Below are 18,869 nucleotides of genomic sequence, written 5' to 3' on the forward strand. Positions count from 1 at the left end.
TGGAATAAAACAGGCTGGTCGGTGTCAGCAACCGACCAGCCTGTTTTATTCCACTTACGTGCCCTACTCCTACCTAACATAATAAATCCCCCCCATATCCACCTCACCCCTGTTTTGAACTCCCATGGCCCCCTCCCTTTTTTTCTCCCCCCGCTGTTCTAAATTCTCCTCCGTATCATTACTCCGCCAGCATACTCATTCCTTCCCTACTTTTCCTCCATCACCATTCCAGCCGCTTCTTCGTCACCACTGTGACTCTCAAGTTGAGGCTCCCCTCACCCCAAATCATAAAGCCTCCGCCAACGTCGTTTCCCCTCGCCCCACGGCGGTGGTACCGACGATATGGTCTATAGTTTCCCGATCACTGGCGCAGCATGCATATGTTTCGTCCTGCTGCTTGCAGATACCCGTGTATGCCCTGGTTCTCAGGCACCCCGCCCATACTTCGAAGAGCAATGCACTGCCTCTGTTGTTGCCATATAAACCTTCCTTCCCGATTTCTAGTTTCACTCTCCACATGCCCACGTCTCCTCGCGCCATCTTCCGGGCGGCAAGGTCCCTAAGTCCCGCGGCCGGTGATCGCCCAGCGAGCGAAGGGAGCGCGAGGGGAGAGAGGTCGCGACTAGGGACGCGAAGCGATTCCCACATCTCTCCCCCTAAAACACGGGCCACGGGACCGTCAATAGCGAGTGTCCCCGGCGTCTTATTGCACGTCGCACCTGTGGTCGGCGTCTGGACCGCTCTTTGCGGCCGCAGGTGGGCTGAGAACTGCAGAAATAAACATAACACCTATTGTTCGTGGAATGTCATAGGAGATTGTGTATTATTTTGCTGTTGTGTAAATAGTGTACATTAATTGTTGTCATACGCGCATCTGAACCATTCCACTGTTGTAAAAACTGCACATTGTGTTCTATTATGTTTACCACTCCTTTCTGTTGTGCCCTATGGGCCCTGAAAGTATCTGTAATAAATAAATAAATAAATAAATAAATAAATAAATAAATAAATAAATAAATAAATAAATAAATAAATAAATAAATAAATAAATAAATAAATAAATAAATAAATAAATAAATAAATAAATAAATAAATAAATAAATAAATAAATAAATAAATAAGTGCATTGGTCAGGATGGCTGTCGAAAGCCGCAACGTCAGCGAAACAAAGGTCGTCATGGCCGGCCTTTGCCGACAATTACACCGACGCCCCGCAGATGTCTTGACTACACTAACGGATGGCCGGCGATAGGCGTCGGCGCGGTGTGACCGTCGGCCAGTCACGTCCCTGACTGTTAACACTCTGAAAGGTGCGCCACATGGACAGCCGAGGTGACATCGTTCGCTCGCTCCGTCTGCAGAACGCTCCGTCTGCAGACGAACACACGCAGTTAAAGGGAACTCACCTGATCACATTGCTATGGGACTTAAATTCATGACCCAATGGCTAAAAAAGCATGGTGTACCGATACAAAAAGTTTTAAAGATACACCAGTTTGCTTGGTTTAGAAATATATAATTTATTCACTCAGATAAAAAATAACAAGAAGTGCGTTTTAGTTCATTTAGTTTTCACTAGATTGTGCTAGCTCTCAAGCAAGCGAGAGTTTTATTTCCCTATTCCAGTACAGAAGTGACATATTTCCGGAATAGGCCGTTTGGAGCATCTTCACCGATCGGCAAAACTTTTCGTGTAGGTTCACGATGGCTTTTAATCCAGTGGGTCATGAAGCAGCAAGTCCCATAGGAATGTTAACAAGTGAGTCTCCCTTAAAATAGGCCCTGCAGCCAGTGTCCCGACAGGAAACAGAGTTTCGCAGGGTGGCGCTCCAGTGCGTTTCGGCCACCGCTCACTTGGAATCTAGACTATTGCTCCCGATAGCATATCTGGACATGAATCCCTCGACGATAATGAGACGCTTCATGCTGCAGTCCATGCGTACGTACACCGGCACATTACAGGCCTAGAGGGGGCAGTCAAAGCTCACTGCCACCACCAAAATGGAAGCGCTTGTTGCGTACATAAGCATTCTTGTGTGCTACTGACATACCCCGCACAAATTCGGCCAGCTCACCTTGGGCGATCTAGAAAAGAATCCACCGCTTAAAGGAGACAGCAGACGAATGCCTGTCGACATAGCAGCCTCTTTCAGTCTGTCTACCCAACTCAATATCCTTGCCTTTGCAATTTCTGTCCCACGCCTGGTACCCTGTACCACCAGGTACGGGCAAGCTGCCGTCGGCAAGCTTGCCCAACACGGAGCTGTGTAGCGGGCGCTACATCGGTCTTGAGACGATGTCATCCAAAGGAGAAATGGCATCCATGGCACCAATCATCATTGTATCCCAGCCCCGAGATCCTAGAGCGTTCAACGGCACAGGCGATGTTAACATCGCGGATTGACTTAGCTTGTACGAGCGCGTTAGTGCTCATACCCGCTGAGACATCACACTGATGCTCGCAAACGTCTGCTCCGAGACGCTTGGAGACAACCAAGGAGGAAGATGGAGCACGGCAATAGGCGTCACAGAAGACCCGTCACGATCGCTGCCACCGGAGCGTTAGTTATTCCCCTGGAACTCACGTTTCGTTATGGTCCCCCACTCGTCGCCCGGGACTGTCTCAGAAACTTCATTCGTGCTACACGTTTGCCCGTACCGTATATTGCGCCAGGTCACAGACGGGACCTATGAGATTTCCCCAGCACTGCCATGGGATCGACCAAGTCGCCGTCAAACAGATATTGTTCACGTCGCATGGCTTAAGCCCTACCACTCACCCACTCGTCTTACTGAACTCTGGCACCGAGAAGGTGCTTTGGCACCGAGAAGATGGAGCACGCCCACAAGCTCAGCACATCAGAGACAAGGGAGCTTTGTGTCTAGGTCATGCCAGTCATGCTCCTAGCGCTTGCAGCCAACAATGAGGAAGACCAGGCCCGGTCTCGTTTTTACCGTGGCCGGCTTCCCGAGTGACTCCTTCTACTTCCATATTTTAAATACCTGGAAATGCGCCATCATTCGTGCATCTTCCTCGTAACAATTCATTAAAAGTGTGCGCAAAACATTCCGGTTCTTGTTAGCTCGTTTCCGTCTTGAATAATTTTTATTATAGAATTAAAATTTGTAGTACTGTTTAAAATTGTGTTCAGTTTCTTCCACGTAAAAATGCGTCATTTTTAAAGTAGTCACACAGGTAGTCGTTTCTTGCGATTTTGGATTCTTTTCTGGCTTTCTAACGGAGAGACTTCGTTACTTTGTCCTGTCAAGTTGAGTTAAAACGCCATAAAACTGCCAATTACGTGGAGACATGCGCTCACTGGCGAGGGCCAGTGGACGCCAACACATTCAGTGAAAACCAGCGTTGCTTCTAACATGGCGAATGTGTAACGTTCTTCTCGCGCCTAAAAATGAACGTCTTAAACAAGAGCGAGACATTACGCAAATACAAGCCATAAAATCAACACATAAGTCATATTTGCACTGTTCCATTATTAAAAAATTATAGATGCGTTGTTTTTGCTGTAGCAAATGAAATACTACATCAACTGCAAAAACCCGTCACCTGCTGTTGCCCGTGCTACTATAGCTCCTGGCGGCATTTAGGAAATCAAACGACAACAGTAAGGAAAGGTTCCACTAGAAAGGTTCGACGTTCCACTTGGAACGCTCGTGCAGTAGAGCAACGTGGTTGTATAAACGTAGGAGTAGGGTGTCTCAATTCACGCGCGTCTCCGCCGTGCGGCAGCGCTGGCATCGAGACACCCAACTTGCGGCAGAGGAACGCGGTAAATTTGAATTTATTTCAGCAAGCCTCCATCGTGTTATCTTGACAGGAACGAGACAGCAGAGGAACAGCTTTAGAGGTGAGCAGGAAAGCGAAGGGAGACATTTACTTGGCAGGGGTGAATGTTGGCTATCGTATTTCGTCGACATTTGCACTAAAAGGAGCAGATACGCGGCCCCTTTTTTGTCGCGGTAACAGCACATTCGGACGACTATTCGTGACAGCATCCCTCGCTTTTCTCGCCCAGGTACAACGTGGTGTTCCTGGTGTTGACGTACGGTGTGCCCGTGGCTACCCTGGCGCTCACGTACTGGCGCATGAGCGTGGTCCTGTGGGGGGACCGCTGCATCGGCGAGTTCACCCAGCAGCAGCAAAATGCACACCGCAACAAGCAGAAGGTGAGCTGTGCTGCTCTGTCGCATTCGCCACCCGGCCGAAACCCTCACCCGGTCAACCTTACTTCCGGATGCTTTTTTTGTAATTATGAGACAGCAGAGAAAAGAAAAGGGCTGGTTCGGGCGGCTGGTTCGTATCTTCTAAACCTGAATGCAAATGATGCGTTAAAGGTAAGCAGTTAATTCAGACGCATTATTTATGAGAGATGTGTACTGCCATTTTCTGGTGACCAGTGAAAGAAACGTGGAGTGCTTCCGTATAACGACGCAGGACTCACTACATTTCACGTATCATGGATTGCACACTGTCATTTTTTGTAAAGAGCCACCTTCTAGGAAATATTGGTATTTAATAAGAATTTTACTCTCGTTCATTTATTCATTCACCTTTATTTGTACGTGATCACCAACAGCGCGTAGGCTTAAACGATGGTGCACAAAACAGAGAAAAAAGAAAAAGAAAGAAAGAGAAGGGAACATACGAAAGACAGAAAACGCGAGTTCGAATACATGAGACACTACAGCACTCCAATTTCAAGTTTAAATGCAAACAGATTGTTGTAACAAATATCAAAATATATTATTATTTATTATTATTATTATACAAATTCATTATTATTATACCTCATTTTATCGTACAAATTGCACAATCTTTGCACACGAGAACAAACTTTGTTTACCCCAAACACTTACGAACTCTCGAAGCGATTTTCAAGGTACAGGAATCGTATTGACGGCGTCAAGCTGTCGCAGTCAATCACACCATGTGAACATTTAAACAAAAATGCAAAATCTGCATCCTTCCGTCTTTTAGACAGCGTGAATAAGGGCGGTTTTCCAACACGTATTCGCACTAGTAATACACTCTTCGATCAAAATGCACATCATAAACATTTCTTGCAATACGTCTCCTCACATCTTGTTGTTCTATACGAGGGAACCAATATGAAGTTTCGAAATTACTAATGATACCTATAAACGTATAAATCAGAATATATTATAAAAAGGGTGTGTGATGCGGTATAGCACTCCTGACTGGCAGTAAGCATTTTTAACAACCAAAACGACGTGCGCATGAAAGCCCATTGAAGAATCAACAAAAACGCCTACGCCACGACAACCATCCACTCTTCTCAGGAAGCAATAATCTACCGTGTAATCGTATATCACACTTGAGCATTTCCTTGTTAAACGCCTTGCATTGTTTCGGTTGCATTTACTAAGACATCATTAGCAATACCCAAATACTCATACTGCGAATGACAGGATGTAAAAGGGCACCGTCGCCCCGTGTGAGAACTCTTCGAAACAGCTTGACGTCATCCCCACACGGAAGAATGAACAGAAAAGGCAAGGTCATCAACAAAACAACTGGGAAAAATTGGGCCCACGATGGATCCCTGAAGAATACCTACCTTGGAAATGAATGGTTTAGAGCAGGGGTTGGTAACGAGGGCTGAGTTGCATGAAGACGACACGGCGGAGGGCGGCACGGCAAACCGGCTGGGGGAAGGGGGGGGGGGGGAGAGGGGCGGTAAAGGGGGACTTTGCAGCAAAGAGAAAAAATCCAGGGAATTGACATTGACATTTGACAATAATTGAGAATGATCTGGGAAGTGTAAAGATGGGTGATAAATGCCCACGGAAGCGATCCATTCTCTGTTCTTGTCTCTCGTGTAAATCCGGTTGAGGTGAAAACTGGTGTCTCGGCATTCATAAAGGAAGTGACAGGAGGAGAGGGGGGGTTCTGATGACGTGCTGGGGGCCGCAGGTTGTCGACCTCTTGTTTAGACAATATCCCGCTTACACGTACAAAGCTTGGTTGACAATGTAGATTGATAGAAATCAAAATACCAAGCTGGCTGCAAAAACCCTATTGTAGCAGCTTTTGAGTGAGATTATTATCATCCCTTATGCATAGACCGTTCCATCGGGCGAGGGGGAAACGTACTCTCGTACACGGAGCATGCTCCGTGCTCTCGTACTTAGCGGTCGCGGCGCGCGGCCGCCTTTCCTCCTCTCTGGAGTGGGCGCGCGATCACGGCGGGCCCGGCGCGGCTGCTCCTTTGCCTTGACTACGCTTCGTAGGCATCGCGCGTGCGGGTTTACCAATTATTTACGCATTCCTTTAATTACATGTTGCTAATAAATGAGCCAGACTAGCAGCTTGTGAGTTGCACACTTTAAAGCACACAAACGTTTTGGCAATTTTGTTCTACTGAGCTCTTACTCTCCTACCTTGGAGTAGTGGCACAAAATTCTTGTACCTTCTTTCCAAACTAAAATGGGTCACTGAAACTTGCCTGTGCCGCAGATGGTATTAGTTCCATCCACCGTTGCTCCGGTCACATTGCGGCATACCCGGCTTCAAGTAATACGTGGGCTGTCGGCAATTTTCACAGTGACTACTACCTCCCTAGGTTGTCATCTTCCCCTGCCAATCTGAGCGGAAGGGGGGAGGGGCCTACTGAAGGGGATTCCACCTCCCTTCTTCCCCCATCCCCGACTCGGGCAAAATAAAATTGTTCACTCACTCACTCCAGCCAAGAGTTCAGTGTATTACCCAAATGTGATGTCTCGTTGTCGGCAACAACAAACCTAGATAAAAGCAACGCAAACGCGAATGCTTGTCTGGTTGCCCAACGGCGGACGCCTAATAATAAGTTGGCGAAAGGCGGTGGCTCTCCAGGAGCTGTGCTGTTCATTTTATTTATGTTGTACATTAGTTGCACGGCTAAATTGTGCTGCAGAGCAGCTTGAAATTCTAAAGAGAGGAAGTTTTGTTTATAGTTGGCGGCAGTGTTGATATATCGATAATATTTAATACAAACTATGTAATATGCCAAATATTTACTCAGTCCACCCAAAACTACCTGTATTAAACCCTCAAGGGATGTGAAACTAGAAGTCTGTTACACTGACGTCGACACGCGCTTCTGTTTGTTGTACAAGGGCGCTGAGCATATCACGGTTAGATCGTTTTAATAAACATCAGCCTTTGCAGTAAATCGATCAAAATACCCGATTTACGTTATCCCGGGCACACACATGCCATCAAAAAAAAAATTGTGATGAAGTACTGTAAACCTGTTCGACACGGCATCGTTTACCCACCGTGGACCACGCTACCCCGAAGCGAATTTCAGCTCCACCAAAACCTTAAAAGCCGCCAATTTAAGCCAGATCGCTTAAACTGGTCCTATGCAACAACTTTCCCATTTAAAGTATATTACGGAAAAGAACGTACAACGCGCTACAACGAAAAATTCACCGACCCGCCGTAGGCGCCCATGCGCCGCGGAGCAAACGCCCAAGCCAGCAAACCGGCCAGCTACGAGAGGGCGCTGCGCACGCAAGATGGCGGCGCCCTCGTTGGAACGGTCTATAAGTCAAAACATTTTACAAGACCAAAGTACATCACGTCAACCTGACCCCGAATGGCGATGATTAGGCTAGTGTACTCAACAAACGCTGTCACGTTCTCTTAAAACAACGACCCTTTAGAAATCCATGCTGGAAATCTGTTATCTAACGTTTAAAAAAGAATGATAAATGCTTAAGCAACGCAATTTCAGAAATCTTCGCAAATCGACTTAGCAGACATACGGGTGGGGATTTTGCAACGTCACACTCATCATCGGATTTATACATAGAGGCAAACCCGCCCTTTTTTCACACAGCAGGCAAAATGCCCCCCGAAAGCAATATATTAAAGAATGGTGAACACAGGAACAAAAATATTGCTGTAACCCTTAACAATGGCGCTTGGAATGCCGTTAAACGCAAGCGAAAATTTTGCTTTCACCTAAGACATACGCCTCTTTGATATCATATTCAGAAAAAGAAAAGAAACACATGTTCCACGTCTCTTTGATTGGAGGAATTCATAAGCAAGAAGGCGACAAGCAAGCATCTTTTGCACGAAATACAGATTAAAAGTAATCAGAGAAGTAGTCCGCAACGCCCATTGGTTCGGTTATTATGATTAGGCCTTTTCGAAGCGAGGTGTTTTCTGTAGCATGTTCCCAGAAGAATTTGTGAACTCTCGTTAGGTTACGTTCTACTGACTTTAAATATAACTTGTTGCCTCGTACACAGACTCGTTTCACCAAAAGAAAGGCATCACAAAACGTTGATACCAGCAGTCAATAAGCAATTTTTTGTACATTCTAATGCCGGTGCTGCAGGGTAACATTCAATTGACAATTGGACTCTCCCCCACTACTGCGCCCTATGTATTTACAATAGGGCACTCGATAGAACATCGGTTCAATGGCCTTCCGAAGGCCTTTGAAACGACCGTGTAGCACAGGTATTAGAAAACGCAGTTTCTTAAGTAACGAGCATTAATTATCGCGAGAAAACCAAGCTAGATAACTGCTCCTAAAACTTCGTTGTTTCAGGATGAACAACTTGAATGATTCATGCCTTACGCTTGTATTAATATCAACTATCTGGTTTAAATTGTCGTTGTTAAGGTCATGTGACTAATCATAGTTACGCAGAAACAAAAAAAAATGGTGCCCTTCCACTCTGTGGTAAAGGATGACCTGCAAAGCTGGACGCTGTCCACAGAGTGCACGAAGCAAAACACGTTTATCGTAATTTGTGATGGAGCATATTTCATAGCCAATTAGCTGAATGAACCTCTGACGGATTCAAGCTTTGTTCTTGCAGATAAACATGGAACTGCGTGTGTCCCTCCCGCGTCGTAAGCATCCTACTGTTTGTGTAAGGCCGGGTTCATACCGTTGCCGCAACTGTCGTAATGACTTTAAAGAGTGACGGTTCACATCTCAGCCAACCGAAATGCGTGACATGGCATTTTTTACGTCCATAGATCACGATATGGGTTTAACGTCGGGAATCTGAACATTGGCCCAACACACGAACCTATTCCGCTCTACCAATAAGGACTCCGGACAGGTGCCATTGGGAACATTAACACCCGCGTTTATATCTCGTACCAGCACAACAGACATCCCATCCATCAGTACGGCCATGAAACTTATAGCTGCGTGTGCACGCTTTCCCACCTCCCTCCCACCATTCTTCACTACAAACCTGCGCACGCATAAACAGGAAACAGGTCATGTGCGCTTGCTTAGAAGTGACAGACGCCGCGACGACGGGTTTCGGTCGTTTTAGAGGGCAGTCCTTTGGCAGCCGTTACCTGGGCTTCGCGGGAGCGGCGTCTGTTTATGTCTGCGTAACCGAGTGAGCGAAGCAGCACCAACGAAAGAAAGAAAACGGCGAGGAGCGTCTAGCGAAGGGTGGAGTACGACACGTGCGGCTACGACGCCATCTCTCTCACTGCATTTCCCTCACACATGTTTCTTGTGTCCCCACCAAGAAGCGCCCTCCCCTTGACACTTTCAACAGACGCTGTTCCATTCTCCGCTAATCCAAACCACGTGACGCTTGCGCGGGAGGTTCAAACACGATATGCAACAACATGCTCGCTGCTCCCTTGTGCGGGGCTAATCCCAACCACGTGACATTTGCGCGGGAGGTTCGAAACCGATTTGCAACATGCTGGCCGGCAGCGGCGGCACGGGGCGGCCTCTCTCGCATCCACGATGGTCCCACGTAATTCGCGCCAGCAGCGCCAAATCCTCCCCTAGTAGTACGTGGCCTCTGAGAAACGTTGCATTAATCGCCATGGCAACGAGTGGCGACGGGGGAAAGGGCGTTTGCTGACGTCGCGGGGGTTGCTGACGTCATTTTTCCCGTGGCAGTCAGGCCAGGCCGCCGCGCCCCGCCCCTGAAACCGACGCTCGCCCAACTTTCGCGACTGCTGCCGGTCGCTGCCTCATGGCCCGCGCGGCAATGGCACCAGGCGCAAAAGTTGGACGAGCGGCGGCGATGACTCGAAATGGCGTCGCCCGTGGTTTGTTATGTGTGCAGTAACGTGTTTAATAATTGAACAAAGGAAAACATGTAGGTAATAGTATGTTTTCTGGTGTCGAATTGTTGTCTTTGTGGCGATATTAATTAGAGTGTTACACCAACATTCTTTTCGCTTTGCGTTTATTCAAAATTCATATGAGGACGTCTTTGATTCCAAGTCATGAAAACACATGTACTATACTCATATATTGCACATACATTTTATGTACACAGTATTGGACTAAGCAAAAAATATGACATGCAAATTTAGGCACCATATTGTACAATAGGAAGAAACCGTGCTACATACACATTTACAATAACACGGTTAGGCGGGCTAGTTGGTATTCTGAATTCATGGCTGTAACTTTAGCGCAACTTTAGACGGAGACAGATACAAAAAGGGACACGTAGACCTGTATCTGTCTTCGTTGCGCTAAAGTTACAGCCATGAATATACATACTTGATTACGAAAGAACTTCGAAAGTTGTAGTCCTTACACATATTTGTTTTTTTTCGCGCACACCTCGGCGGGAGAAGAAAAGAACTTGAAAGTTCCACTCAATGTATACTTATTTCTTGAGCTCACCCTCGAGACAGGAATGTTCTTTAGACATTAAAAAAATTCGTTTCAGTTCAGAGACACAATAATTGGGAACCTATATGTCAAATGAAAGCACGCACACTTATGCTTCAAGCCCTGCCTTTCGGGCGAGTTAACGCAAACTCCGAAAGAAAGCGTTGACCCGCCCATTAACCTGCATACACTTCCGAGAAATCATGTTCACACCAACAAAATGCAGGCATAAAAAACTGTTGCGACACAATGACCGCACTGTAGACACTCATTGCTGGATTATATCTACGTACAAAACAATGCGCAACCATGTGCACGTCGTAGAACACAGAACAGAAATCGAACGCACCCGTCTTTTCTTCTAATGACGCGTGAATTAACAGACTGCTTACCGGGGGTGGGAGGGAAGGCGGGGGGGGGGGGGGGGGACAGGGGAGGAGAAGACACACAGAAAAAAATCTTTCCTGTGTTGTAAGCCGCAGATATCGGCCAGGATGTTACAAGCTACCATCTAGCTCGTGTCTGGGCAGCGCCTCTTATCGCATCCTGTCCGATACAGCATGACCATTCTAACTTCAGAACTATGGAACACCAAACCCACTCGCGATAAGATGACAAGACGCGGGCGCGCAGTTTAGATTGAACAGCAAAGTCGGCAATGCAACTTGGTTTTATTTATTTATTTTTTAATGAGCGAAACGCATGCAATGGCGGCTGCAGACAACGCATGTATTTCGGTATGGCCTTCCACTGCTTCATGTGAAAATCGACTTGCATTGAACACCGCGGTGTCACGTCAGATTTTTCGGAGCACTGAAGCAACGCTTGGCAGCAGTTTCGCCGCAAATATACGTTTTGGAACAAGACGGTGGAGGAAAAAATGCTTAGGGCGCGCACCTCTACGCCTCCAATCGCTGTGGTAGTAGATACGCCGTGAAAGGCAAGAAGTGCGTACAGTTGAGCTTGCCTTCTTCGTGAGCAGGTACGTCGTGATGACATTGGATGGATTGAGGAAAGTCACTGGAGGAAGCGTCCAATGAAGTCGCAAACCGTCCTCGACTTGGGGCCCAAACCTAGACTCATACATGCTGCACGAAACAACAAAAAATACCTTGATAAGTATACTGAATCGACGTTCTAGCAGTTACTAAGGCAATCAAAAAACGGCAATGCCACCACAAATTGATCTTGCGCGCAAGAGTGTGCGTGCCAAAGACGCGTTTACTTCTACTAAAACTTTGCGTACCTGCACAGCTGGGATATATTTGCACATTACTTTCCACTCCAAGACGAGTGACATGTCTTATTAACGTCACGTTACATGCGCGAAATATTTTGAAAACAGAAGAGTGCAATCGGTCGGCTTTTAAGGAATTCAGTATAACTTATACAAAGCTAATTTGCTTACCTGTCGTCTTTGGAGAAGGCGAGAAACTTGGCCGAACTGTACCGCCATGTGTTGCTGCACCACAGAGCTGCGCAGGAGTGGTAACGCTCCTTCCTACGCTGCCCCATATTTAGAATACATTCGAACGTATTTTATAATGCAGCGAAACTTTCAGCCCGTGGAGGCGTTTAGGCAACTAGCGCAACCCGTCGCACGCCGGCTTGCGTGCCGAGAGAAAGAAAAAAAAAATATTGGCGCCAGTGAGCTGTTGCGCATGCGTGAGGAGGCGCGGAAGCGTTGGCGGTGTGGAAAGAAAGAAACGCTGAGGGAAAGGGAAGGGCCACGCCGCAGCACCGTGCCGCTAGGATCGCCACAATTTCGGAAACCGAAACTAGCCAAAGTCGCCGACTAGTGGCGGCGGCGCGCTGCGAGGTAGCAGCAAAGTACCGCACGCCGCCGTACGTTCGCTGATCACGCGAACACCTCCTAGACGCAGCAGAAATGCGTCGTGTCTGAGAAGACCGCAGCTCGCGCTGCGCACAAATACCATATTAGGGAGTGTAGTAATCGTCAGTGCATTTCTTTACGCCCATCCATGCTTCAGTTTATTCTTCGCAATCATCTGATAACTGCTTACTGCCGTTAGCTGCCGAGTGCGCAACTTGCCAACGGGGAATCGGTGGAGGCAAGGGGGAAAATAGTTGTGAAAGAGGTGTCAGCGGTGGTGAGGAGGAGCACCGGAGCGGCGCCGAGTAAATCGATGCCACCGGAATGAAAACTGGGGGGGTTAGACATATACTGCTTTGCAGTAAAAATAGGGCCCATCTCCCCGCGAGGGGGACTCGAGTAAATGCATCGCATAGGGGGTGGGTGTATTGCGTTAACGTTTAGTGTTTGGGGAGTTGGTGCTAGTGAATGCGTTGTATCAGCAGCTTCTTGACGTAGTTTGAATGAGTCAAGGATATAAGGCGCGTTCGTAGCCTTTGATTCTGTGTCGGTTTTGTGGCGCAGTGGGAAGAGCACCATGTACCTCGTGTTCCGCCCATAGGTAGTGAATGCGTTGTATCAGCAGCTTCTTGACGTAGTTTGAATGAGTCAAGGATATAGGGCGCGTTCGTAGCCTTTGATTCTGTGTCGGTTTTGTGGCGCAGTGGGAAGAGCACCATGTACCTCGCGTTCCGCCCATAGGTAGTGAATGCGTTGTATCAGCAGCTTCTTGACGTAGTTTGAATGAGTCAAGGATATAAGGCGCGTTCGTAGCCTTTGATTCTGTGTCGGCTTTTCGGCGCAGTGGGAAGAGCACCATGTACCTTGCCTTCCGCCCGCAGGGTCGTGGGATCGAAACCAGGCGCCGATAACTTATAGTGTAGGGGGAGGAATGCGGACAACGCCGAGGGACGCCGGGTGACAGTGCGAGTTAAAGAAATGCTCTGCCTTTAAAACCCCGGAAAAGTGTCCCTTGAGAATATGAAATTCTGAGCTACGACATGTTCCCTTCGAACACTATAAAATGCATATGATAGCGCTGAAGAAGCGGGCCATGCATGTGGGGGCGACAAGTGGTTCCGCAGGTGTCAGACATTCACTGAAAGGAAAGTTTGACAAGACCAGATGAAGTGTATGACCTGCCGGATTTATAATGTAATTGTGTAGAGTAGAGTGAGTGAGGAAACAAACTCGTGCGCGACACTCTCTCCTGAATCTAAAGTATGTAATGTGCCACCAAAAACTGCTACTCTCTTCATGGGAGATTAAGGCCCCAACTATAGTGATGCGACAATTTTGGTCATTGAGAACATTTCCAAGGTCACTGAGGGTTCCACGAAATGAGTAGGAGTCATAATTTGGCGGGTAATAGAACGATACAACTCAAAGCTTGATGTGTTCCTTGTTCGCATTTCAACACACACTTTTCTGGAATAGATTTCTAAGTCCCCGCGACGAACTGCATGAAGCACCTTTTTCAAGGCCATAAGAGCACCAACTTCATATTAAAGCAGAAAGCGGATCGTAGTTACTATCGGTTCTATAGGCATGGCATTTTTGTGAAGAATATTCTGCTGAATTGAAGTTATGGTTTAGTCACGCCTTCGTTATACAAAGCCCGTCATATTCATTTCATAACGCACTTTTAAAAATTGACGTGGCTTCTTTGGCAATATTCTGGCGTTCTGATCATAAAGGGTTGAGGTCATATGTTTGCAGGAAGATCATTTGTCGACTGAGTTATCAGCACTTCCATTTGGTTGCAGATAACCCGAAAAAAAAAATTGGCCGCGTATCTGCTCCTTTCGTTGCAAATGTCGTCAAAAGACGATAGTCTTTGTAGACATTTACCGAGAAAATGCCCTCCTTTGCTTTCCCGCTTACCTCTCATGGTGTGCGCGTACCGTCGCGCTCATTCCAAGGTAAACACACTAAAGGTTTGCGCAAGGCAATTTGAATTTACCGCGTTCCACTGCTACAGGCCGGGTTCCTAGATGCCAGCGCTACACTACGGCGGAGACGCGCGTGAATGGAGGCGGCCAACTAAAAGGTTTATAGAGCCGCGTGGCCGTGCTCCACGTGCGTTCCAAGCAGAACGTGGAGCCTAGCTAGTGGAACCTTTCGTTGCTGTTGCCGCGTGATTTTTCATATGCCGCCAGGAGGCGGCGGTTTACTGCAGTAGATGTCGAATATCATTTGCTATCAAAAAACCAAGCATCCATTAAATTTTAATAAAGGAACACTAAATATTCCTTTTGTACTAATTTCCTGTCTTATATTTGCGTAATGTCTGGTTCTTGTTCAACAAAGTTGACAAGTATGAACATATAAACCGGGCTTAGACGTTTACATGTGGCTGTGAGTATATAAGACAATTGCGCAATATCAATTTTACTTTGGCCGGGTGGCTGAATCGAGTCACAGACAGGCGGGCAGACAGACAGACAGACATACAGGCAGACCAAAATTTCTGTGTTTAAGTAGACCAAGAGAGACTATCGTCTTTAAAAAATGGCCGAAAGATGCAGACCTTGGGCCTCACGCTCGCCTCGTTGATCGAGACCACCACCGGCTTCATAGAGAGCAACCTCCCTATCCCAGCGGGCGGCAACGGGAGCCAACGTGCCAAAAATTGTACAGTAGGGACGGCGCGCTCTGTCAGGTGGGGCTAAGTTTAATCCCAAAACTCGCCAGCTTAGCTTCGCTCGTAGTGACACCCGCGACTTCTCGTAAAAATAAGCGGTCGGGCCAATTAGTGTAGACTGCACCAATGACTGCCTGAAATACCGGCCAGTAACGAGAATTTACGGTTCAGTCTTGACCCGCTTCTTAGCTATACGAACGGCAACGTACGCAAGTAAACCACACTCGTGAACCTTGTCTATGCATGTTCAAAAGTTCACAACGACGGCTCGAATTTGTATAAAAACCCCAAAAGGGACATTGTGTCCCTGGAAGCGCCGTCTGTCTTTCGAGTAAACAATGTTTTTTCAGCAAAGAAAGCATTACTGGCGGGCACCCTTTTCAGCGGTTGTGGCGTTTTCCCCGTAACTGGAGCACCACGCTTGCAGGAGCTCCCGGTATGGCTTACAATCTCAACAAATGGCAAAATTGGTTGTGACATGCAGCCGTATTCGGTCAATGCTTGCTGTTAGAACCACAGGTCTTCGGGACATCTTTTTGAAAACAAATTGCCTATTCCATGTGCCTGTCAGGCTTCCTCAGCTGTACGCAAAGAACACTACCGCGCAAAATATGTTCACTGAAAGTAGGAAACAAAAATTTGCAGGATCTTTCAGCATATTATTTCGCGAAAGCGTCTCTTTTGACTAGGTTTGTCCCCGAGACCTCTGCTTTGGTGGGAAGCGCGAATTAACAAGAGTACAAGAGAAGAAAACACAAACATAGACGAGACGAAGCGCCTAACTGGACCCCTGCTTAATTGGACTATAACCTACAACATCGACATCAGACTCACTGCAGCTACTTTTTCAAAACCACTTTGCATGCTGACTCCACAGAAGCTGTAGGCCAAGCAAGACTGGCGGGGGGAGGGGGGGGGGGGAATTTCTGACGAACGGACGTTTTTAATGCGATAGCGTTATTACGCTCATTATTGAATTCCCTAGTGGCTCCTATCCGTCCGCTATCAGCCGTGCTCATAAGGCGTCCACGGAAATACGTTACCGCTGCCACCCAGAAGCTACGACTGAGCCAGCTGGGTACGAAGGCTCTGCTGAACCTGTAATATGGCGCTACGGCAACATAAGTTTCGAAAGGAGGACAATTATAAAACATCTCGATGCGAAAGAATGGACACGCGTTTTCACCAGGTGCCGCGCCTGCACGATGAAGTTTCTTCTATGGCCAGTCGGTGGTAGCATGTTCGGAAGACACAGTCTCCAGCCGTGCCCGCAACTTACGCCATCACACCAAAGCGTGTTTTTATCAGAAGATCAAAAATGTAAATATGCGGTAATTCATTGTGCGAAGCTACTTCTGCGTTACGAGGCACGTCGAAGTTGAAGCCGCCGGAAGAATTTTGACCACTTAGGATCTTTAAGTGCGCCGAAATCTGGACACACTGGCGTTTTTCTTTCCTGCTTCTATCGGGAAAACGGTCGCCGCGGCCGGGAATTGAACCACCGTCCTTGGGCTCAGAAGCGGAACGCCTTACCCACTGAGCCACCGCGCTGCGTTTTCTACGGGGACTTATGCCGGCACGAACAGTGGGTCACCTAACTAAAAAAGGGGACGAAGGAATAACTCCGGTCTTTCAAAAATCAAAGAAGGCATAGATTATAAAACGAAAATAGCTAAAATAAAGCCCACTATATAGCGTGTATTAAAATAAAGTTTTCAATATACTTCTGAATAATCCCCCTGTAATTTTTCCGCTGCCAGCTCGGTCTATTAAACGACAGATGGCGCCACCCGGTGTATATAAAAATAACCCTAAAAATACCTACGAATGTCTTCCAAGAGAACAGCCACGTAAGAATGCTCGGCGGCGTTCTGGACAGGCGGGTAGTTCCCAATTCACAATCACCAAAAACAGGAAATATTTAACCAATCATTTCCAAAATCAAAACGTCCAACCAAGAAAGAGCAAGAAAAAGAGAAAGGAACGATAAGACTCATGCAACTACTGATCATGACCAGAATATCGCAGCGCCTGAAGTACCACAAAGTTACCCGCACCAAAGAAAGTGAACGAAACACCATCATTAGGACACCATAAAACGCAGTTATCAACCTCAGAATTTTGACCGTGAGACGAATTAACAAAGGGTGGACTACCAGGGTAACAGAACTAACTTGCCTAGACGGGTCTAGAAGAAGGGGACGGCCATTTACTCGATGGAGGGATGAAATAACAATATTCAGAGCAAAGAACGGACTCGTGAAGCGCAGGGCAACAGCGGTGAAGCTTAAAGGAGCCATGAAGAGAAAACAAAAGTTGGTTTTATTCGAAAGATTAGGTGTTTCATAGTACCCCAAGCGCTTTCCCGGAAGCAAGTAATGCTTTATTCACTGAGAAACAAGACAATATAAGCCAAAATTTTAAATCTCCCGCTAAATTGCACATTTCGTGACGTGAACAATGGCGTCATACGAGCCGCTCCATGAAACAGATACTTAGTATGTTGACTCCATATAGGAACCGGAACTCGTGCCGAAATCGAGACGGCGGCCATTTTAAAAATACTAGTAAAACCTAGTGCACCCGCAGCCCTAGTCATGGAATCGCCTGATCCGGAGAACAAAACTCTCGCCGAGGAGCTCGGGCTTGCATTTAACAACCTCACACCCATTGAACGCTCAATGCTTCTAAGTGTACGAGCGGCAGGAGTTGTGGGATACGTGGATGGACCGGAAAGCGACCATTCCGCGATAGCCACAACAGACGAACGCCCAGCCGTCGGCATCGCTGCCTCGTCAGCCCCGTCGCGATGGACGAATACAGGCTGGTACGTATGTGCCGTATTTTTATTACGGTTAATAATAGTTCAATTTCAGTAGCAGTATCTCTTATGCCAGTTGGCCGGTGTCGTGTATGGAAAGCCATTCGCGCCAGCTCTCTGCTCCGACCAGAAAGATACGATCGTCAATGCGCGGTGTGTACGGTATTTATTTTTTCCAAGCTCAGAGCTCTTTGACGGCGATTTGAGGAAGTCGGCGACGAGCGCCAGCATGTCCAAGGAGTGAGCTAACGCAAGGGTCCCTGCCGTAATCACTTCGTCAGAAATGAAGCAAGCACACTCGTACTTCCTTTAGCTCCGTTTCTCCTCCGTTTGCAAAGTTCACAAAACGTAGCCACTTGCTTCGCCGAGATTCGTCGTTGGGCAGCACATGAAAGGAGATCTCCTCACCGTTGGGGATGTCACACTCCCTCAACGATTTGCCCGTACTACCTGGGCATTTCAAAACGCGGCAACGAAATTTCATTGTAAAGTACTCGAACAAACTGAAGTTTTCAGTGGTTGTAAACTGGAAACGAGTTCGTAACGACAGCAGCAAGCCAACACCATTCCGAAACTTCTGCGACGACTGGCACTATCTCGTCGCTGCTTGCTGTTCCTTACTCCCCTCGTTTCTATTTTTACCTTTGCTGGTGGGAGATATGACGGCCAACCTCCTGTCAAGGGATAAAGATACCAAGCAAGGTCGCGACTGTGCGTGCTAGAACGGTTCGTTGGCCCTAAAGAGCCTTGAACCCAAAAATTTGTCTGCGCGACGGCGAGATGTCGAGCTTGGCCGGCGGTAGTTTCGTACGCATTGGCGTACACGTTTGCGTGTTTGTTCGGAATTTCAACCATTTACTCCACCGTTCTTAGTGTCATAAA

The 18,869-nt window shown here is 47.3% G+C and overlaps 1 protein-coding gene across 1 annotated transcript in view; it reads left to right on the plus strand.

Annotated features, from left to right (window-relative positions):
• The window catches only part of LOC144174007 (tachykinin-like peptides receptor 86C), a 965,900-nt gene that overhangs the window by 688,826 nt on the left and 258,205 nt on the right, over positions 1–18,869 (plus strand). The window contains exon 3 of the mRNA XM_077702439.1: positions 4,035–4,185. Within this exon, the coding sequence (XP_077558565.1) occupies positions 4,035–4,185 (151 nt within the window). The remainder of the gene's footprint in view (positions 1–4,034; positions 4,186–18,869) is intronic.

Source organism: Haemaphysalis longicornis, unplaced genomic scaffold (assembly GCF_048455015.1).
Source record: "Haemaphysalis longicornis isolate Haplotype H1 unplaced genomic scaffold, Haemaphysalis longicornis Haplotype H1 scaffold_1, whole genome shotgun sequence".
NCBI lineage: Eukaryota > Metazoa > Arthropoda > Arachnida > Ixodida > Ixodidae > Haemaphysalis > Haemaphysalis longicornis.